Below are 22,334 nucleotides of genomic sequence, written 5' to 3'. Positions count from 1 at the left end.
AGCAGGGCTTTAACTAGTAATACATGTACATATATTGGCAGTGAGCAAGGCTAGTCAATTGGCAGCCGTCTGAGATTCCCTTATTTCACGGCATTTGTTAGTATGTCACCAGCAGCTAGACTACTGGAGTCTCAAAATTTCTGTGACCTTGTTAAAGCTAAGGTTTTCAGTAGTTAATTGTGTCTTGCATGCGGTGCGAGCTGAAAATATTTAGCCTTTGTAGTTGCTGCCGGTAACTGAGGGTGCTGGCTTTGAATGAACCTGCTGTTCCACAATGTGCCTTTGAAGCCTTGTGGAGCTCTTCTTTTGTTCTGATACCATCCTACATTACTGGCTTCTTGTGTACCCTAGATCCTCCGTCAGATGCGAAAGCTCGACTGGGAAAACCCCGAAGTGTGTGCCTACGCCACCAAGTGCCTGGTGGCCATCTGGAATGTCAAGTACTACAACATTCGATGTATGGCCAACTTGCTCGCTGGACTGGTTGCCTATCACGTAATGCTTGCTTCCTTCTCTCTCTCTCTCTCTCTTTTCTGTCACCACTTCGTGCTGTAGGGCGTAGCTTTCAGCTTCTCCTGTTTGGAGAATCCTTGCTGTCTTCATCCTAAGTGCCAAAACATTTTTTTTGTGGTGTTTAACAACGCACTGTCACTGTTTGCGGTGCATGGGGGGATTTTGTGTCTTGCTCTGCATTTGGCTGAGAAGGCCTGTGCGAGAGCATCGCATTGTGTATACCATGTATGATAAGCGACGTACGCTTTTTATACATTTTTTGGTGAGCATAGGGGGCACGAAGAGACTCGAAATGATTGACTGTTCTAGTCTGCAAATAATGTAACTTAAGCAATGTGATATAGCAAATTACTTATAAAAACAACGGAGAAACTATTTGTTGTGATACAAAGTGGTACCTGACGAGAAATGTAGGCCATCTGCAGTTTGACAATAAAATGGGGTGGCTCATAAACTAGAAAAAGAAGCTTGTGTGTCACATGACATTATGTTGTGTTACATGTCTAGGAGAGCATATTTGAGTAAAAAGGGATCCTGTAAATATTAGTGCTTAATCATGTGCAGATAGCTGAGTTACTGTTGTTGTTTTCTCTCTATCTTTGATTTGAATACTGAACAGTACCTGTGACATTCCTTTCAACAGGAGACAGTCGGCCCCCAAGTCGTGGATGGTGTCTTAGAAGAAATCAGACTGGGAATGGAGGTGAGACAAACTGAACAGACTGTATAACTTGCTGAAAAGTAACGTGTTTGGCACCTTGCAGAGACTGGCAGGGAGGGCTGTTTCTCAGTGTTTAAGTCTGAACTTCTGGTTGGGCTAGTTGGTGCATGGCTTTGTTGTTAACGACAAGCTGCGCACACAACAATGGAGCACGAGCTCCATTGTTCTTTTCCTGTGTTTGTCTTTTGTGTCCACAACTCGTCCTTAACTACAAAGTTACATCTGAATGTGGAGCCAGCTTCTCTTTTGTAATACTTTGTCCTCTTTCTTTGTCATACAGTGTGTTATTGATGTGTTTGAAACATTTGCAGGGGTTGGTGAGCTTTTTATCTCCAGATAAGTGCCTACTTTGTAATAGTTGTACAGTAAAAGCTCGTTTATTCGAACTTCACGGGACCGGGGAAAAAAAGTTCAAATTATCGAATGGCCTCGAGAAAACTGACAAGAACCATTTGTATTACAGTAAATGTATCGTATTTAGTCGCATAATGAACTCGCTCGCATAATAGTGTATAGTGTAATAGTCCTCTAGGTACTTTGTAGTGGCTTGTATGCTGACCTTCCCCACGATTAATGTTATTATTATCATACACTGAGTTTAATGCCTGCAAAGCCGATCACGTCATTCTAAAAATAGAATTAAATTAACACAGGAAGTTACATCCTCGCTTGTTGAATTCAGCAAAATAGATTTCACGCAGTACTGATTGCCAAGAGAGACGGTTGAAACTACGCATAAGTCAGGTAAATTTGTTGGCGCATATTGGGTTTTTATTATCCAAACTTGAGTGTTCTTCTCTGTTTGTAAATTTAAACAAATTGGTGTGCAAAGACAGTTTAGGGTGGCTTGCAAACAATGGTCCTAGCGCCATAAAATTTACTACACTCTTGTTTGCCATCAGCTAATTAACCCAGTTAGCTGCAGCGATATGTAGGTCTGCCAGGCTAATATTTGCCTTCACTTTGTGTTTTTCTCAGGTTAACCACCCAAAATATAACCAGCAGCGAGTAAGTGTGGTGCACTACCTCGGGGAGCTGTACAACTACCGCATGGTGGAGTCGTCAGTCATTTTCAAAGTTCTCTACTCCTTCATCACGTTTGGTGTCAACTTCAATGGTGAGCATGCAACCCTCACCTCTTTTTGTAATTTGGCTCAAAGAAGTTTGCTGAAAAGGCACTGTGTCACTTGGCTGTTAGAGCATGTTTTTTCACCTGCAGGACATTTATCTATGCTATTTTTTTTTGCATCTATTCTGAAAAAAAAAACAAAAACTGAATAATGGAAGGGCATGTTTAAAATGTGGGAGTGCTCAATTTTTGTCACATGTTTTTCCCTTTTAGAAGTTTGCTGGGCTGTTTTGTTGCCATGAAGCTTAGTTGCCAGCATGTCCTGTTTGAAGAATCCTTGCCGTCTTCATTCTAAATGCAGAAGGAACGTAGATTAAAAAAATAGAATTAGCATGTGCCAGATAAATAATTTATATTAAACTTGTTTTCAAATGTAATTTCAAATTGGGCTTTAGGAATTGAATGCTGGTTGGGACATCACAAATATTGCTAAGTTTTAGATCATGTGAAGTATATACAGAGAGAGAGAGAGAGAGAGAAAGCACTTTATTTACACCCGTTAGAGAGCATGGGTGATCGGGTGAGACGCAGCTCCCCCTTTCACTGTCTGTCTCCTCCCTAGACGTCAGCCGGAATCAGTTGGCTTCCGGCGGTGGCCTGGGCTTAACCGATGACTTATTTTTGGGCTTATTCTTCCTGGCTATAAAGGGAGGATTACCGACTCTTTGTTTCTGTGTAGACCGTTTAGCGCTGGGCAAGCCCAGAGCATGTGATTTAGGGTCACACTGCCTTCACAGTTTTTGCAGGATGCCATTTGTGTAGGTTATATGGTTTTGGGAAGGTACCCATTAAGGGGGGGGGGGGGGCTCTCCTACGCTGGGGCCCGGTGTGTAAGTCCTCAGGCAACCTCGGCGATCTCGTTCCCTGTGAGTCCACTATGGGCGGGTGCCCATATTATGTTAATTAGGTCGTGGGGTATGTTCTCCTTGCCTGCTTGCAGAATTTTGCCGGCCTCTTTGGACACCTTACCATTGCCATAGGCTTTGATTGCAGTTTTAGAATCGGTGATGATTATTCTGCTTGATGGATTTGGGATTGCCAGGGCAATTGTCGCCATCTCTGCTTCCTCTGGTGAAAAGTGTCTTACGCTATGGCTCAAGATGAGCTCGCCTTTACCGCTCACTACTGCTGCAGCGTAGTGCCCTTCTGGGTACTCTTTCGCGGGAACTGTGATAACAAGCACTTATTATAGCACTGTCCTCACATGACTCATTTGATCTCAGGACATGGAACATCCTAACCACCGGGATGGTGCTGAATCCAAAACGAAAAACAAAACTAGAGCTGTGGAGAAGAAATTTAATTATTAATCATTCACCAGGAATGTGTGAATGGTACATGGTGATCCGTGCTTGCTAGTGTCTTACGGACGATTTTAAATAAAAAAGACATTCGAAATTTGCTGTTTCTACCTACCCCTCTTGTTTATAGAAAATCTGGAGCTGAATAGGCTAATGATTTGCATTAATTTTCCCTTTACTGGTCAGCTGAATCAACGCACCTCTCTGGAGTAGTTGTCTCGGGGTGAAGAAACTCGCTGGTGTTTTGCTTACGAGTTTTAGTTTAGGGTGAAACTAGTCATCTTTTATTTGGATTGTGGGTAGGTGGCGAAAGGCCTCTGAGCCTGCTGAATGTGACCGTTATACATTAGTGTAGTGCTTGCTGAACCACTGTGCTGCCCGGGAAGATGAGTTCCAGTTTGGTCAGTCTGCCTGGTTGCATGCATTTACTATTAATTTGGCTTTGCCCTCTGCCATCACCGAGAAATGTATAATCACTATTCCAGGGTCTCCAAGCATCTTGGACCCGCCTGACAACCTGTTCCGCATAAGATTGGTTTGCATTCTGCTCGAAACCTGCGGCCAGTATTTCAACACTGGGTCTTCCAAGAAGAAGCTCGACTGCTTCCTGGTTTTCTTCCAGGTGGGGGAACCTTGTTAGTTAGTTGTTTACCTTAGCAATTGTGCAAACTTTTGTGTTTGCATTGTGTACTTTTTCATTTGGATTGTTTTCTAAGCTAATCACTATGGCAGACTAATTCGGTAAAACTTTGAATAATTGCAGGACAACCTGCAATCAAGATACCGATATAGTCAGTCAAATGTAATTGTACTCAATATTAAGTGGCCACAGGAAAATACATATGTACGTGAACTCATTAATTCATACCAATGCTTGCAATCAGTAACACTGCCGCATGCAGACAGAAGGTGAAAGAGAGGATCAAGTGGAAGAAAATAACGCTTATCACAGCAGCTCTGAAAAAGAGTAACTTTATGCATAATAATGTAGCTAATCTGTCACAGATGAGGTAGAACAATCGTTGCAATGAAGCAATTTTAGTTTCCTTCAGGTTCATTGGAAAAAGGTCCAGCTCTGCTCTCAGGTGGCTCAAGATTGTCCCTGAAGGGCACGTCATATAATTTGGAGTGAAGCGTTGGGCCGAGTTTATGTGCAACGCATTTATTTGTGAGTCTTGCAGAACTGAGCTGTTTTGTTACACTGACTTATGAACCTTGCAGCAATACTACTGGCAGAAGAAGTCAGTGGACATCTATGGGGAAGAGAACCCGTTCCCAGTTACTGTCGACTTCCTCGTCAAGGACACACTGCTTCCGTTGCGGCCAAAGATGAAGCTGTACGAAAGCCTCGAAGAGGCCACGGCTGCTGTTGAAGATCTCATGTCTGAGCTAAAGCCCAAGCTATGTGAGTGCAATGACCTTAGCAAGATAGCGAGGCAGTAGAGGGGCTTCTTTTCCTCTTTATGTGCATTTTGTCTGTTGCGCATGGCAATACCCTGATGGTGTGCAATTTCCGGAGTTACGGTAAATTGTTTTAAGATGGGCGCAAGAGAAATTCAAGTTGCCTTGTGTGCATTAAAAAGAAGTAAGAGCTGGTCCTCTGTGTCTCTTTAATCTCATCAGTTACTTGGAACGCATTCCTGTGATATCATTTTTTTGTCTTATATTTATACTTTTGTAATTTTTTTGTTGTCGATCGCGCTTTTAGGACAAAGTGTTGCAGATGCGTTAGACCTCTTCATAGGCACAGTAATTGCTTTGATTGCCTGAGGATGATCTTTTTTTGATTAGGTTCCAGGAAGCATGGCTCTGGGGCATAGAGTGATTTTTGAGGTTTAATTATTATTTTTGTCTTTGCAGCTGAATACCTTTCTGTCCCTGTAGTAGATGGTGAAGATGGCGACAGCAACAAGGCCAAAGAACTGGAAAATCTTAGCCCAATTCAAGAAGTTGAAGGTTTGTACATCCATAATATAGCAGTTTCATTTCATTTACATCGTGTACCGGTGAAATTATGTAGAAAGTGCGCATAGTATATATATATGCTACTCTATTGCAGCAGTGTCAGTAAATATTGATAAATGGCTGTGAAAAAAGAAAAAGCATTTCTGATTGCTTATGTTGTAAAAGTAGTAAATATCTGCACCATCGTTGCATGATATCATCACAACTCTGATTTAAGTCTTAATATCAGTGTTTCTGACAAATACTGTAAGAACCTGCATATAATACGTCTTTTTTTCCCATTTTCATGTCAGATTTCCGAAAATTTCCGCCTCTTACCAGCCAACCCGGTATTATATGTGAATCCGAACAAATTTCAGCCTAAATTCACTGTTCCAGCCTTGTTATTAATAAGCGCCATCAGCATCAGACTTCCAGCGAGAGGAGGTGCCATCTAGTGGTGGCCTCAGCTTATTGCTTCGATGATTTTGGCGTTTTCTCTCTCAACTCACAGACAGGCCTTAACAAGAAAGAAAAAAAGAAAAGCTTGCAGCCTAGTACTGTACTTTATCTCCAAAAGCTTTACCAGCCAACCCGGCTCAGTATACTTTTATTTATTATTGTTATTTTTTTGGGGTACTTGTTCCTCCACAGCAGCTAGACAGCATGGAAGAGAGTGCAAAGGGAGGTGCAATGTGGTCTCTTTTCGGGCCGAGCAAGCACCCCTTCTCTGCGGCGCTGTAAACCAATGATAGCATCCCACAGCAGTCTCCACTGTGATGTCGCTGGCATGAGACAATGCAATGTGCGGGAACTCGGGTGAATGTCCGGCATCGCGGGTTGTGTCGTGAAAGTGGGAAATTAAAAAAACGTGCAAATTCTAAGCCCACTTTCGTGGAGTTGTACCTGGCATGCATGCTCAGAATCATTTCCCCTACATAGTGCACACATTTGATAGCCATTTTATGAACACCCCCCTGAAAGGGGGGTGTTCGGAAAATGGCTATCACTGGTTGAAAGGAACTTGCATTTTGTTGCCAAGGGTTAACTTTGGGCAACAGAAGCCGATTTGTAAGGCCTGTGTTCTACTTGCGAGCAACTATGGATTTAGATGTGTATAAATTATCTTCAACACATCTGGCACGTTTTCTTTATTTTTCTAGAAGAGCCTGATGAGAACCACAGTGGTGAATGCAGTGACCAAGACGGGGACGTAGAGGCTGATGGTGATACAGATGTCTATAGCGGAAGCCAGAGCCAGCCGCTTGAGGTACGTTTTGCTTGAAATGGGCCTTGGCGCTAATAATCGCTTGTTTGCTGGCCAATTCGAACATTTATTCTACATTAGGGTGTCCATTCAACAACAAAAGCCATAGAGCCCGGTTGATTACCTAAAATTTCAGATGTAACTTAAGTGTTGTAGTTCTGATATTTGTGCCTAGTCTGCATATCTATCAGTCCGGGCTCACTAGTTAACAGATTGGAGGTTCAGTGGATATTTGTGATCAATGCTATAGCAATCCGAGCTGCTTGGCCATCCCATGTGATGGATGTAGAAGAGAAGTTAAGAACAAATGAAAACAACTAGCATTGCTGAAGGGCTTCATCTACTCGCATGATAGAGTAACTTGAACAGTGAAAATGCCTTTGTTTTGCTTTCCTAGGTATTAATTTTGCTTATAAGTTTTTGACAGGATGTGAACTTTTGACAAGCAACAAGCAGCACCTTACTGTTGTTATTTTAGGCATGAAAGCAGCAATCAGTTGGGCTTCTTTTTATATACATTGTGAGCTAATTTTTGTTGCTCTTACAGGCTGTGTACTCATACTTTACAGAAGCACTAATGCTTTTGCTGTGTTGTGAGCTACTAAGCTGCTCTACCCACCTTCTGAAGGTGCACTCTTATTTATAGTAAATCTGCACCAAATTTTCAACTAGCGTTCCAGCTTTTGTGTGGAGTCCAATCCGGATTCCTTTCGAACAGAAGCCCAGAAGGCCATAACAAATTTGCTTTGCTCACTAGGAGTTTCATTTACTGAGAAAATGCAGTGTAGGCAGTGATAGTGCTTCGCAGTCTACTTTTGGTCCTGTCGCAACCAGTGCATTTAATTCGGAGTGAGTTGAATAGGCCGTGAATGTATATACTTGTTTAAAAAAGAAAAAATAATGACAAAGAACACGAAACTGCTCCGCAGAACTTTGTTGTTCCATTTTTCTTGTGGTTCTGCGAGAGTGAATGTATATTGCTTTTGCAGTGCATAAATACAATAGATAACTCTTAGCGCTGTTTTGGTAAGCTGTAGATTTATCTGAGCGACTTTCTTGTAATCAACATTCCTCTTCATGCGTTGCTGTTTTCCTGTTCGTGTGTGACAAGTCCTGCTTTTCATGAAAGATTTGAATTTTGTGCACTCAGAGCTTTGAGTGGACATTTTGTCAGCTCCTTTTCCACCGTGCAGGATGAGGTAGGGACAAGCTCTGAGGATGAAACTGGCAATCTCGAGGAAGATGCGGGCAGTTCACCACAAGATGTGACTTTGGTTGGGCAGAGACCGCGGCGTGCTCCATGCCCTGAGGATGACGACTTTATGGCGGCCTTCGACAAAATGCTGTCAGAAAGCATCCTTGTGAGTTTATGGTTTTGCTTGTGATGCTGCATGGGCACCTTCTTTAACCAATTTAACGCCTGTTAAAGAAGGAGTCCACTATGCACATATCAGCAGGGAACAGGGCACCAATCTTTTATAGCGGAAGTTGTTATTGAATTTGTGTAGCCATATAGCCCTGCATTCTATGCTGGTAGAGTGAATTTTCTTAATTCGGCCTTCAAGGGAAGTTCGAACTAACGAATGGGCTTGACTGCCGAAAACCATTTATATCACAATAACTGTGTCTATTTTAGGTTTGTCTGCATTTGAGATGAAGCGCAACAGAGAATGATACTAGTTACTTCCTCTTTGCTTCATCGCCTATTCAACGTGGCAAAGCATCGCGGTGAAACTGCGCACGTGGTTTCAACGTACTGGAAGCAGTATGTGGGTGCATGCGAGGGACATAGGCTTAGGCATTAAAACTGCATGACGCCGTTCCAAAATAAAAATTTGCGGTGTCGCGCCACGCACTCTCCAGAATGGCGTGACTGGTTGACGTGACGTGCAAAAAATGCATGAGCTTTACTGTTGCATGCAATTCAGGTTTGAAGAGGTCTATTTTGGGGATCGCTGGATGCATGGGTCGTACCTCGACGAAATCCCCCATCTGAATTAACTGGAGTGATCCCACTCATGTTTTAATTAACGATTTCCCGACACAATAGACTTGTATAGACATCGGCTGGAACTGTGCTTCTAATTTGAATTTATCCGAATTCCCAAAGTGATGGGAACATAATTGGCTAAATTTGTTCATGTCACAATGTTCGCTTGTGCGCAGCGCCCCCACACGGCGGTGATAGTTTTGTGCTGTACTGGTTATGCCTGGCTGCTGAGCCGGGTACCAAGAACGAACTGCTCGTTTATTTCCACGCATGCTGCTCGCTCGCCAGTCAGGCGTGACCAGGAAAATACAAAACTATCAGCGCCGCGTTGGGGCACTGCGCACAAGCCAACGTTGTGACAGTTTTTTCTAACTTTTCTTAAATTGAATTAAATATAACTTATAAGAATTGTATATATCAGTATATTAAATATAACTCCTTTTAATTATATAAGGTGGCAAACTGGAGTGAGCAAAATTCCCTTTCCCATTTGTAGAAGACTTTTAATGTTGACACTGTTAGCAAAATTAGATTAACAGAATGCAAGGCAGTCCATATAAGAGTTAACCCTGGATCTAACGATGGTTTGTACACTAACTTGGCCCAGCACTCCTTCACAGAGAATTTGCTTGGGGCGAACCTTCACTGGTGGTGTAATAACTTGTATTAGAATGTCTGTAGTTAATTATTAAGGACACGATGGAGGGATAAGAATCTGGAGTCTAATATTATGCAACGAAATATCCGAGTGATGCATTTGCTCCTTTTTCTGCTCTGTACGCTGTCAAATTTGTAGTCATTCACAAGCCTGCTGGCATTTTATTTATGCTGGTAGCTACTTTATAAGAGCTTTGAATTAGAGGTACCCCCCATATTGCAGCATCGTAGTCAAGACTCTGTGAAGCCTCAGGCCGACATTGTGATCCCCATGAGTCTGAAAAGCAGCCTTCAGCAAAAAAAGACATGTGAGTACTTCTGCCTGTCTTGATATCAACATCTGAGGCCCTCAATGGCTAGACGTCACTGAGCTGAGGGCTTGTTCTATGATCTGTCTTTGCAGACTGCAACCTTTTGGAGAAGAAATGCGAGGAAGACAAGAACACCATGAACTTCATTCTGATGACCCGCAAAGGAAACAAACCCCAGGTTTGTCACATATCTTGGAGAGCTGCTTGGCTCGAGTTGCAACCTCTCACTTTCTCTTCATGGGTGCACATACTTTCTTAAGCAGGAGGGGTAGTCAGTCAGGCCAAATGACTGGCAGTCATTAAAGAAGAAGAAAACAGATTCTGGATCTGCATTAATGCTGGGCCAGATTACTGCAGGAATGTATTTAATGCTCTGAGATGTTGCATTGGTAAATGTTCTCAAGGCGGTTATACATGCTTTCCAAGTGTGTGTGCACTCTGTTTTGCTGTATATTTTCATTTCTTCACATTTTGGGTGTTTACTGGTGGCCTCTTTTGCACAAGAGAGGCTTGTGACCTGGAATTTGTTTTGCTGGCTGGAGTGTTTTCTTGCTCAATGCTGAACATTACCTATCCAGCCGATTGCAGTTTTGCCAAATCAATGCGTTAAAGATTTCAGCAGTACCTTGTCCGACGTCATTGTTGATAAGCACACTCCAGCTCGGTTATAGCGAAGCCACTTACAACGAAATAGTGGTTATAACGAAGGGATTTCAATTTCCCACTCCCAATTTTGAATGTTTAATACAATTTGGGTATAATTTAACGAAGTGAATAAAGGCGTCTCAGCGGATATAGCGAAGAGATTTGTCACAGATGAAAAATAACCAATCGGTACGAACATTTTTATACTTTGCAAACAATTTTGGCTCTAAAATAAGAGCGAAATCCGGCTGATGGTCGCATGCGCGGCGTCGTCTGCACCCCCGCAGAACGAAAGGTTGCTTCACTGCATAGCTTGGCTCGCTGCCTTCGTTGATTCTTGATTTCTCGGGCTATGTCGAGTTTTGCGAGCTGATTATCCCTGCAGCAGCTGACGCTCTAGGAATATTCATCGGGAGTTCAGAGCAAAACTTGACTCTGCACTTGGACGTGGTGGCCGCGATCCTGAAGTCGGCGCTCAGGAAATGGGTTCAGGGAACACTGGACTACATATTCCAGCGGTGATAAATCAATTTTTCCATAGTCAGCGACCGATTTTTCTTTCACCAGGGGCCGCGAAAATGTCGAAAAAATCAAATTTTATAAAGAAAATCACTTTACATAGACTTCATTCCCTTCACCGCGTAGTCCTCACAGTCCATGCGGTGAAGCATCCTGAAAACGCGGCAGGGCCATTTGTGAAGGGGCACCACTGCTAATGCGTCGCACTGTCATATGGGCAGCAGAGGCACTCATGATTTTGGAGTATTTATTTGTAGTGCTCATATATGTTAGTTCTGTCGAGCATGTCGTGGTGCCGCGAATAAGTCCAAATAATCAAGGGTCGGAATTTTCAAGTCCAGACATAGCGAAATAGCGGATCTAGGGAGATCATTTTTTATTCCTGCCGACTTCGTTATAACTGGGCTAGACTGTATTGTGAGAGCTATTATAAACAATAGTTATATCCTGGAAGCTCTAGTTACGCTTTTGTCACATTTTTGTGTATAATTCAGTTGCTTTTGCAGATACAACTTGTATTTATGTACAGGTGCGGACAAAAATTAAATAGAGCATGCCATTGTCTTGAACCATTTTTCACATGTTGCGTTGGTAGTAGATGCTACTGCTTTTTCCCATTGACAAATAACATTTCTTTGTCTGATAGGGAAGGCTAGGTTACAGCTAGAACGGAATAGCATGTTCTGTTTACTTGTGTAGTCCAAGGTTCGATAGAAGTTTGCCTGGTCAGAAGAACAGTAAACAGTAAAAGAATAAAGGAATTCACGAGAAGGATCAGATAGCATCAACGCGATGCCTAAAACAAGGAAGCGGCTTCAAACCCTATTGCCGAGCACATGCACGAGCACCAGCATGTCATTGACTTGAACAACTCAGCTATTTTATTAAAAGAATGCAACTTGACGACGTGCCTTTTGCCTGAATCGTAATTCATCCAGACAACGCCTGATACTATGAACCAAAAGGAAGGAATGATGCCATCTATCTACATGCAATGACTTCATCATAAGTTTCACACTTAAATTCTTCGCCTTGCCCTGCCTTGCCTCATTGGGAACAAGGAATCTGTAAGAACTCAGAAACATTTTTTCTGTTGACTCGGTCAGTGACTGTTTACTGTTCTTTCTGTTTACTTACGTCCACAGCTGTAAATATGTCATAAACAGCAGTGCTGCCCGATTGTTCTGCTAAACTGCCACTAACATAGCAGGGACCTTATTTGAGAAACCTAACTGGGCACTTTTTGAAAGTTGATGGCTCATTGCCGCCTTCTCTTCACATTGCATTATGGTTCTCTGGTTATGGGTAGAGGAGCGGTGTCCATAGTTTTTACCTTCTGATTTGCTACCCTGAGCATAAGTCAGTGTTGATAACAAACTTTCATAAGGTCAGATGTATTGCAGCCTCTGGAGAGTAGTTGTGGTGGCTTGCTGCTGTTTCTAGCTTTCCTTTCTTCATTAATAATATAATTGGTTCACAGGAAGGGAAAGGTGCAGTATCTGTCACACTTGTTTCTGTGGACACCTGAACCATGCCATAAGGGAAGGGAGGAAAGTGGAAGTGAAAGTGGAAAGAAAAAGAGGAACCATAGTGGAGAGCTATGAAGTAATTTTGACCACGTCACTTTGAAATAAATATGAGGCGAAGGTGATAGCAGTGCAGTTTTTCTGTTTGATATTAATTTAGTTGGATTATTGACTCTGTTCGTGATGTGACACACAACACTTTGCATGTACTAGTGAGATTGAATTCGCCATGTTATTACTTTGTAACCAAATTTCTGAGACAGGAATTAGCAGCTAGTCATTTTGTTTTCTGCGAGCGCAGTTGAAGATTTCCATGCTTATTTTTAAAAATTACTTGGCTGTTTAACTACAGAAGCCCCCCTCATGCTGGTCTTAGTTCTGTGTAGCACCAGCTTTCGTTGCTTGCATGTTGTTTTGAAAGTTTTGGCTGTCTTTTTTAACTGCGTGTTCCATGTTTTATGTGCATGCAGTTTAAGAGCCTTGAGGTTCCGGTTTCTTCTGAGCTGGCGCAAAATCTCAAAGACAGAGAGGAGGTAAGCATCACTGCTTTTGTGCACAGTAAGCATGAAAAAAAGAATTTGCAAAAAATTAGGTTTACTGTGACAGTGTTAAAGGCCCAATTCTTCAGAAGATCCGATTTTAACGTCTGCGTTGTGAGCAAAGAGTTACGAGCATGCCCCTGGTGGGTGGTTGTTGGCAGGTGACCAAGCAGGCCACTTAATGATCGGCAGGTTGTGTGATGTCATGAGGCCGCATGAATTGGGTAGTTAGCACTTGGGCAGTTCTTTTGAGAGAGGTGTGAGGTGGGAATCGAACCTGGGACCTATCCCTAGGCCACACGAACGTGTTTGGTTAAAGTGGGGCTTTATGTCGGGTGTTCTTTTACATAATGTGGTAGTATACGACTGTGTGCTAATGAGTATGTATGAGATACGAGAGACACATATGTGATTAGTGATTAAACAAGTAGTAAAGTGTGTATAGACTAACGAGAGTCTGCAAGAGAAGCTACAGGCGAGAGCCATTAATGCTGTCGTGTTATACCTTTAAAGGCAGAGCTTAGATGTCCTTCCAAATTTTTCTTTGTTTGTTGACTCATGTTCTCAGGTAGTTGATACATAATTGTTTGTTTGTACTTGTCTGTCTCACTTTCTGTTTTGCACCTGTGTTTGCTTTGTTGGATCTCCATTTATTACTTTCATAGTTAGCAATGGCTCTAGCATGATGTAATTTTGTTGTAAGTGTATCCTGAGGCAGTGTCTTGATGCCTCTTCCACAGGCCGAGAGAGCAGAAAAGGAACATGTGAAGATGTTGACATTGAACATCAACGAAAGGCAAGAGGAAGAAGACTACCAAGGTAACTGAAAGAGAATTGTATTTACTTATGGGCTTGTCCTATGTGATTTGAAGCTCGATCTTGAGTGGGAAAGCTGCATGCTTTTATAACCATCTGGAGCTGTCTCCAAACTGTTCTCTCGTGTGTGTCGAGGGAGTGGTGTGGTGGTGGACAAATGTACCTACTCTCGCGGTATAATACATCATGACAGCGTGGTAATCGGGTATGCCTTCGTCACCACTGCCACGGGGACTGGGAGGAGGTTCTATCAGCGCTTGGAAAGACATTTCTCAAGCGTACGCATGAACACACAGATTACCGAGAATACCCTTGTCAGGATACCCAGATCCCCACATGACAGTTATGGAGTGTTGCGGAGCGGGGTGTATGTTCTATTACATGTACAGCCTTGTGCGGAGCGATGCTTTGGAGAAATGTCTGTGTTTATGCTCTATTTGGATATCGGTTCAGATGGTCACCACATCGATGTGTCGGGCTGCATGGTCGATAGCTAGGCTAGGATGATGCATTCACTGATGAGGATGAGGAATTTGGTGTAACTTGGAGAATTCTCCCAAACGTTCAAAGGGACATTGAGATCAACTGTGGCAATGAGTTTTCCTTTATGTGTGTGCGTGTATGCTCGTGTGCATGTGAGAGGGGACCTTTGTTGGTGCAGTGGGCACATAGTTATTGCTGACATTTTCCCACAACATTGTTCAAACTCCTGATGTTGATGAAAACATCAAGATCATTAGGGACTATGTGATTGGTGGCTGCAAGCGGCTGGTGTGGTCAGCTGGAGAGACTTGCAATCAAGCATACAAAAAGGTCTCGGCGTCATCACAGTTTGCTTGTTAAAATGGTCTCTGTCAACAGTAATGTACTTATATTTCACGTTTTTCTTGCTTCATTTTCTTTTCTTCTTTTTTTTAAATAACCTTATCATTGGAATGTTGTAAAGATAATATACATGTTTAGTAACAGATATTTAGCTAGAGCTGAACAGCATGGCGCAACAGCAGTTTTTACTCCCCAAGCTTCCACATTAGTTTGTCCTCGCTGTATACTCTTTAGGACTTTTGTAGAATGTGTTTTGCAGTGAGACATTTTGTGCAGCTGAGGGAACCGGTGAATGTTTGGCCATGTGTGCTTATTTTAAGGCAAAAGCCTGTAATGGCTCATACCGTCATTCGTTCGGTCACACTGTAGCTGTAAATCATCCTGACTTAGCCACGCCGGGCACGTCCTTGTCTAGTGTCATGCCAGTGCGGTTGCCATGGAGACCGCCACCGCTAGTTAGTGGTAGATAATGACCGATAATGATATAGTAGTTAGTGATAATGACAGTGATGACGATAATGACAGAGATGACTGACTATGACGTCATCACTTGGTGACATCATGATAAGTTGTAACGTCACATCCGGTCATGATGTCACCAGGTGATTCACGCATATATGAAGCTGGCCCTGCCAGGCGTCCCATCCAGGCATCCGTTTGGCGCCTTTCATTTGGCGCTTCATTGAACTCCGCACCACACAGCATACAGATGCAGACGCAGTACAGCAGCACCAGCGGCATTTGAAATTTGAAAAAAAAGTTGCCATTCTGGATCAGTAGTCTGGGTAATATTGTCATGGACAAAGAAAAAGAAGTGAGCAGTGGCGTGGGCAGGAGTGCTCGTGCAAGGCCTGCTTCAATTATTAAAAGTCGCCTCATCGTCATCAGTTATGTTGTCTCTTCACTTGCTTGCCACTCTATGAGTGGGCTTGTCCATTTTTGTCCATGCTGACTGGCTTGCGCTCCATGTGCAAAGGTGGCTGATGCTGCGTTATTAGAGTAATTACTTTTTTCCAGCCGCGCCATCTTGCATGAAACAGTACCTGCAATTACATCAGTAAATGCAATGGAAAACTGATTACTGTGCCGAAGTACCCGGATTCGATCTCGCCGCCGTTTCGATGGAGGTGAAACGAAGAGGCTGTGCTGTGCGATGTCAGCGCACATTAGATCCCCAGGTGGTCTAAATTCGTAGCCCTCCACTACGGCTCCTCTTTCTCTCTTTCCACTTTCATTCCCACCTTTCTCCCTTCCTCCACTGCGCGGTTCAGATGTCCACAGAAAAAAGTGTGACAGATACTGCGCCTTTCCCTTCCTGCAAACCAATTATTATTATTATTATTGTTATGCATTGCAATACCTGTGTAAAGCAGAGACAGGCCGAGACAGGGTATCCTGTGCAACTAATGCTGTCTGAGGCAGCAAGGGCGGCATATGCAGCGTTCTGGAGCAAGAGGGTGGCCGACTTGAAGCCGTGCCTGTTTCGGACATGTTCATTTCCTTTGCCCATTTATGGGTACTTGCAGAGTACACATAGTTTTTTGCAGCTGGTTTGTTTCTGTTAAAATGGTGCATGGCTGGCACAACTGACTTGTACTTTTTGTGTCACATGCCTTCTCTTTGGAAGAAATGCTGGCAGCGCAGCAAAGACCTGTGGTATTGAACCTGAACCGGGACCGGAGGCACAAGTACCAACACCCGAAGGGAGCCCCAGATGCAGATCTCATCTTTGGGAACAAGTAGGGATCCTCATCTTCAGAATGCCGTTTGTGCCATCACTACTAACCAGTTCCAGCCATTTGCGAGACGTGCGACCTAAAGTATGGCTTGTGGATGGCTTTCAGAAGCATGGAAATGAAATTTACTTTTTTTTAAAGCTTGATAGAATAAAATTTAAGCTATGTGCTTTTACAAAAATGTGTCTTGCTTGAGGCCAGACTAAAACTTCTTTCTCTGCTGCCCTTCCTCTTTTCTGCCTAACAGGGCTTTACCTCTTTTGTTCTAGGTAAATTTATTGATTTTTCGTTAATCAGAATGTTTTTAATCTAGATTTAGTTTTGATTGTTTCTAGACCAAGGCGTTAATCAGAATGCTTTTAATCTAGTTTTAGTTTTGATTGTTTCTAGACCAAGGCGTTAATCAGAATGCTTTTAATCTAGTTTTAGTTTTGATCGTTTCTAGACCGAGGCCAATATATTTTTATTTTATTTTTTTACCATGCTGTTCCCAAGCAGTGATATAAACATAATGCAAGGTATAGTGTTGCATAAGCCATTCACAAAAAAGAAAGTAAGAAACAAAAATGGTTGTAGTGGTTGCTTGTAGCAGTATTCTTTGATTTAGACTTTTTGTACCTGCAAACCAACTTAGTACTTTTGGTGCAAACACAGCAACTTGTGAGCTCATTGTGCAGATCATCATGTTCAAGCACAAAGATTTGAACGTTATGAGTCCTGTAATGAGTCTGAAACTGATTTCATTATGTTCTTGCATTTGCTTTTTTTTTTATTACAGCAAGAGCTGTTACTGGTATGTACCATGTCACTCTGCAGTTTCAATAGGACCACGACCATGTGACCTTCTTGCAGTTGTGTCCTGAAAGAAAAACAAATCCGTCAGGCTTTCAACCCGGAATCTTTTGATCTATAATTGAATGCATGATCCTTTATGCCATAGGCCTGGACACACATCAGCTTTTATTTTTATATAGTTAGAGATGTTGCTGACGTGTACCCCACTGTACTGTAGATGTCCTGGGATGGTAGCACAGTAGTTGGGGCGCTTAACTGCTGTACACAAGGATGTGGGATCGAATCCTGGCCACAGTGGCCACTTTTCAATGGAGACAAAAAGCAAGGCATCAGAGCACTAAAGAACCCCAGGTGGTTGAAATTTCCTGAGCCCTCCTATGGCATCTCTCGTAGCCCAAGTCACTTTGGGATGCTAAACCCCATAAACCCGAACCAAAACCTATACACTGGGACAAATCGGATGGCAGTATTGCCCGTCTGTGCAGTGATCCTTCAGTCCTTATTCATATCAAAGCTAAGAGACACAAGGAAAACAAGGAGACGCCGACCAGGCACATAATTCTTACCTTCTCATCAAGCACTCTGCCCGAAGATGTGGAGGTTGGGTGCACGCAAATGGAACTGACACCATATATACCGAACCCGTGACGCTGCTTAAATGTCAAAAGTGTGGCCATGGCTCGCAGACTTGCAAAGGTCAACTTCGTAAGCAAAGTGTGCCTCCCACAAACATTCCTCAGAGGACTGTCAAGCAGAAACACCTCATTGCATCAACTGTGAGGGCAGCCATTCTGCTTATTCATGCACATATCCAACCTGGAAATGGGAGAAAGCTTACCTCTTATCAGAATCCAGCATACTCTGCTGTGACGCAACGGGCAGCATCACAGCAATCTTCGGCACCTGCGCAGGCCACACGTGGTGAGCCTCGGGCACGGCCCTCCGACCCCAGGGGGAAGTAGCTAGCGCTGCCCCACCATCTTCAAAGCAGGCTGTGTAGATTCCCCAATAATGGCGAGGCCTAACCCAAATGTTCCTGTGTGTTTTGCACAGTCTTCTAGCTCATCCGAGGACGCAGTGGACACAGCAGGCGATGATCGTCTTGCGCCGTCAACATCTGACAGGCGGCGAAGCTCCTTAGAACGAACTAGAACAGGAAAGGCCCATGTCACTGGGCCAGAAGAGACCTAGTGTCCCTAGTTTTCTCATACAGAATGGCGTTCCTAGTCCAGTGGAACTGTAAAGGACTTTTAACTAACTACAACAATATAAAAGACACACTGTTTCACTCTCACATGTGAAGGAAACAAATCTTGGTTCGCAACACACAAAATAACGAAAAGATATAAGGTCCTCCGCCGTGGCCGAGAGCAAGCAAACAGGCTCTCAGATGGCGTAGCCGTCATAGTAAAGAATGGCATTGTAGCTAAACGACACAAGTTTGCAAGTTTGCACTCAGTTTGGAATGGCAGTAGCCGCCTTACTTGCATTCAAAACAATCACAATGTGCTGCATGTGTATTGAGCCATGCCGAACAATAACACTCCATGACTTAGAAAACCTTTTAAATCAACTACCTGAACCTTATCTGGCAGGTGGAGATATTAACATATTCTCCGTTTCGGGTAAGTAAGAAAAGCGATGCATGAGGCCAAATTATAGATTTTATTCTATGTAACAATGTTTGTTACATAGAACTAAACATGAGTAAACTGACCTACTGCTCACTGAGCATGGGAAAGATGAGTGTTTTACAGTCGCCGACAGTTTTTTCGTACTCGGTGGGACCCGGCAAATGGTTTGAATAATCGAACAGTCCAAAAAATGCGTGAACTTGAAAAAAAAAATCACTTTTCTGTGAAAAATCAGCTTTCGAAATCACGAACTTAGCCGCTCGCCGTGTTTCGTTTATATGTCGATAATAGGGAGTTATAGCATAGCGCGATCCGCGACTGTGGTCTGCTTCCGTACGTCTCTCATGCGCATCCGCAATCCAGTATGGCGGGCGCAGCCGCCAGTGCAGGTATGCTGACTGGTGCTGACGCGGTAAGCGTACCCGCCGCCAGGAAGCATGCAACTCGCTCAAGGCGGTCACTGCATGCATAGTGGTGCCCCGCTGAAGCGGATCATGCTAAGCTGTTACCACTGCAGCCCTCCATATAGAATATCTCGGCTAGTCATGCTTTTGTCATGTTCATGCCACTTCACGACGCGCAGGTCATGCTCGCCGCGAACCAATGCACGCACCCGCAGTGCGAGGCAATAAGATTAGTTCCTGTCTCTATGGTTAACGACCATAGCAAAGACCGCGAGATGGACTCACGGGAAAAAAAGCGAGTGGAACGAGAGCCTACGTGAATGCACTACATCACAGAAATTCTACAGAACCTTTAATTTGAAACATCATGCATAATGTAATAGCTGCAGAATTATCGGCACAATCAGTTGTAAGTGAGGTCGACTACAAAGCCACGTTGGGATCATCGGCAACGAGAGAATTAATGTATGTGCCGCAGCAGCACTTAATTCCAGTTGCATGCGTCATGGAGCAACGAAATAAACAACAAACTACATCTTGTCAAACCAGCCATCGAGGAATGGAAATTGTTATTAAAAATGCATCTAAGTCATTTTATGTTGGCTTCGCATCGGACACATGGCGTCATTGTAAACAAAGAAGACAAACCTTTATGTGAAGGATGTGGAGAGGAACTAACAATAAATCACATCTTTCTGTTATGCACTAAGCTAAGAAATGAAGGAAAAAATAATTTGAACTTTTTTACAAGGAAGAAATCTTTTTCCGTCCCAGCCTGCTTTTGGGAGAAGATACACTGGTCAAAGGTCAAAAGTTTTCATGTTTTCGTCTTCCTAAAAGAACCAAAGCTCCTGAACAAGCTTTAATAGCATAAAAACATAATTGTCCTTACCTACAAAATAAAAACACCCTTTTCTTGCTGCACGATAGCTTAAGTTGCTTATGCACCAAGAAGCTCAACACAACGCAACAATGAATGGCCTTGCTCATTGAAAGTGTAGGGAGCAATCACTGTCTGCATAGGGCTTACAAGACATTACAAACGAAGGCACTATAGGAGTCTTGCAATCGGTGAATGCCTGGATTGAGCCATGGAGGACTGTATTAAGAAAGTGATGCCGCACCTTGCACACTAATTCATTATTGGCTGAAGCCTAGCAGTAGTGAAGGTGGTTATGGATTAAGTTGGGCAGTGATATAGAATGGGAAAAGTGGAATTGGTATGTAGTGCTTGCCCTGGCCTTTCAGGGAGGGTGGGCAAGGTTGCGTTTTTATTTTTTGTGCACTAAACATGGCTCTCGCCTCCCCTTTGCAGGAAGCGCTGAGCAAGCGATGCCGAGTGACATCTTGGGAGTGACATCATCCAAGGGCATGGAAACGCCATGGAGGCACAGACGTGCGTGCTGCACCCTCTTGCCAATCTCCACAGCAGAAAGATCAGCCCGCAGCAAGGGATCAGCTGGAAGGAAGAAGCAGCGTGCAGGGGGCCAAGCATTGCTCTGCTGCCAGTGTACATAGTACCTCCCCACCTTCCAAATAAAAAACCCCTCTTGTATGGCGCCGGGAATCGCGCGGGGATGGCACCTCTTTAATACGGTCGTTTCATCAGCACAGTCGTCAGTGCATTAGCCAGGCATGGACTAACGATCCTTGATACAGCCAGAAAAATGGCCTGTGAGACTCTGTTGCTTTAACTTCAGTGACTAATCAGCTGGCAAGATTATAGGATTTACGCACAATATAAATTCAATCAACTGTGTTGTTATCATTTCTATCTTCTGTTGGTTGGCACTGTGTCAACTATGCATATCTGCATGAGAGGTGCCCTACGCTTTTTTCAAACATTGTGGTTTTTGCAGTCTTTATCTTTTTAGTTCCCTCCCTCTCACTGTCTGTTTCAGCGGCTGTAATAAATCTGTCACTCTATTCTGCTGGCCTCCTTGAACCGTTTATTGCAGTCTCGCACTCACACTGTATGGTAATTGCACTGTAGTCATTGCACTTAAGTATAGAGGGGGTTGAGGGGCAGGTAAAGTAAACAGTTTCTATCTTCACAGTGACATCGGTTGTTGCTATCCTGTTGGATCAATGCTGCCGTGACTACCATAATACATTATTAATGAGTTATGAGATGGCACTTGTCCTGTAACTTCCTTTTTCTTTGTGCCTGCTACGTTTGCATCCAGTGTTTTCAGTGGGCCTGCCTCCTCTAACTAGCCGAGCTTTCTATCTTATTGCACTGCTATTCATTCATGATGCAGATGCATCAGAGGTAAAACATGTGACGGAGTAGATGATGATGATAATGCCCTCAGTCGAAATGATGCCCAACTGCGGAGGATTAGACCAGATACATTGCAGATACAAAACATTCATGGGCAAGGTTGTTGTTGTGGCTGTAGGAAGAAGGAAAAGAAAATGCACGGGCCTGCTACTGGCTGTGTAGCTGAGCCACCTCTGCTGCCTCACGGAGACAGAAAGGAAAGTAGAGAAGAAAGAAGAGGAAGAGAAAGGCGTGGCCTCAACAGCTGTCCACCACCATGCTGTGGTGGGTGCAATGACGGCCCACAACAGATACAACCTAACCCCCCCCCCCTTCCGCTTGCCAGCCCTTAGGGAGGAGCAGCCACCCCTTCCCCCTCCCACACAGTCTACATGATAGGTGAACAGCCAGGCATGTGCTCGCATGTGCATGTGTGTTGCAATAAGCACACTTATTGTGTGGCTTAGTTCTCAATCCACATTAATGCTGGCCATGTTTTTTTTATAATTACAGGATCATTAGAAACATCAAGTTCTAATTGGTCATAATCACCAGAATCACATGGTCTTAAAAGGATCATTAGAAATGTCAAGTTCTAATTGGTCATAATCACCAGAATAGCATGGTCTTTCCATTCTGAAGAAATGAGATATTAGCGCTCACTTTGGAACCACCACCATAAATGATTGCTTGCAATACGTTGTGTGTACTGTGAGTTCAGTGCACATCTCTCAAGTGCAAAGTGTTCCTCCATAATATTATCGACTTTTGCGTTGCTGAAAAGCCAGTCAGGTTAGTT

At 43.4% G+C, this 22,334-nt stretch overlaps 1 protein-coding gene across 2 annotated transcripts in view; it reads left to right on the top strand.

The window, feature by feature from the left end:
- The window catches only part of Upf2 (UPF2 regulator of nonsense mediated mRNA decay), a 40,822-nt gene extending 19,624 nt beyond the window's left edge, over positions 1-21,198 (top strand). For both annotated transcript variants that reach the window (XM_084587056.1, XM_084587054.1), the window contains exons 26-39: positions 352-495; positions 1,157-1,216; positions 2,213-2,351; positions 4,150-4,286; positions 4,886-5,069; positions 5,525-5,620; positions 6,772-6,878; positions 8,069-8,236; positions 9,746-9,830; positions 9,926-10,011; positions 12,994-13,056; positions 13,803-13,881; positions 16,331-16,442; positions 20,588-21,198. In XM_084587056.1, coding sequence (XP_084443182.1) covers positions 352-495; positions 1,157-1,216; positions 2,213-2,351; positions 4,150-4,286; positions 4,886-5,069; positions 5,525-5,620; positions 6,772-6,878; positions 8,069-8,236; positions 9,746-9,830; positions 9,926-10,011; positions 12,994-13,056; positions 13,803-13,881; positions 16,331-16,442; positions 20,588-20,597 — 1,470 coding nt within the window. In that variant the 3' untranslated portion in view covers positions 20,598-21,198. The remainder of the gene's footprint in view (positions 1-351; positions 496-1,156; positions 1,217-2,212; positions 2,352-4,149; positions 4,287-4,885; positions 5,070-5,524; positions 5,621-6,771; positions 6,879-8,068; positions 8,237-9,745; positions 9,831-9,925; positions 10,012-12,993; positions 13,057-13,802; positions 13,882-16,330; positions 16,443-20,587) is intronic.
- The last annotated feature ends 1,136 nt before the right edge of the window (positions 21,199-22,334 follow it).

Source organism: Amblyomma maculatum, chromosome 1 (assembly GCF_055883805.1).
Source record: "Amblyomma maculatum isolate TAMU_Amacu chromosome 1, ASM5588380v1, whole genome shotgun sequence".
Lineage (NCBI taxonomy): Eukaryota > Metazoa > Arthropoda > Arachnida > Ixodida > Ixodidae > Amblyomma > Amblyomma maculatum.
The sequence above is the reverse complement of the archived record's forward strand: the minus strand, read 5'-3'. Positions and strand labels throughout refer to the sequence as shown.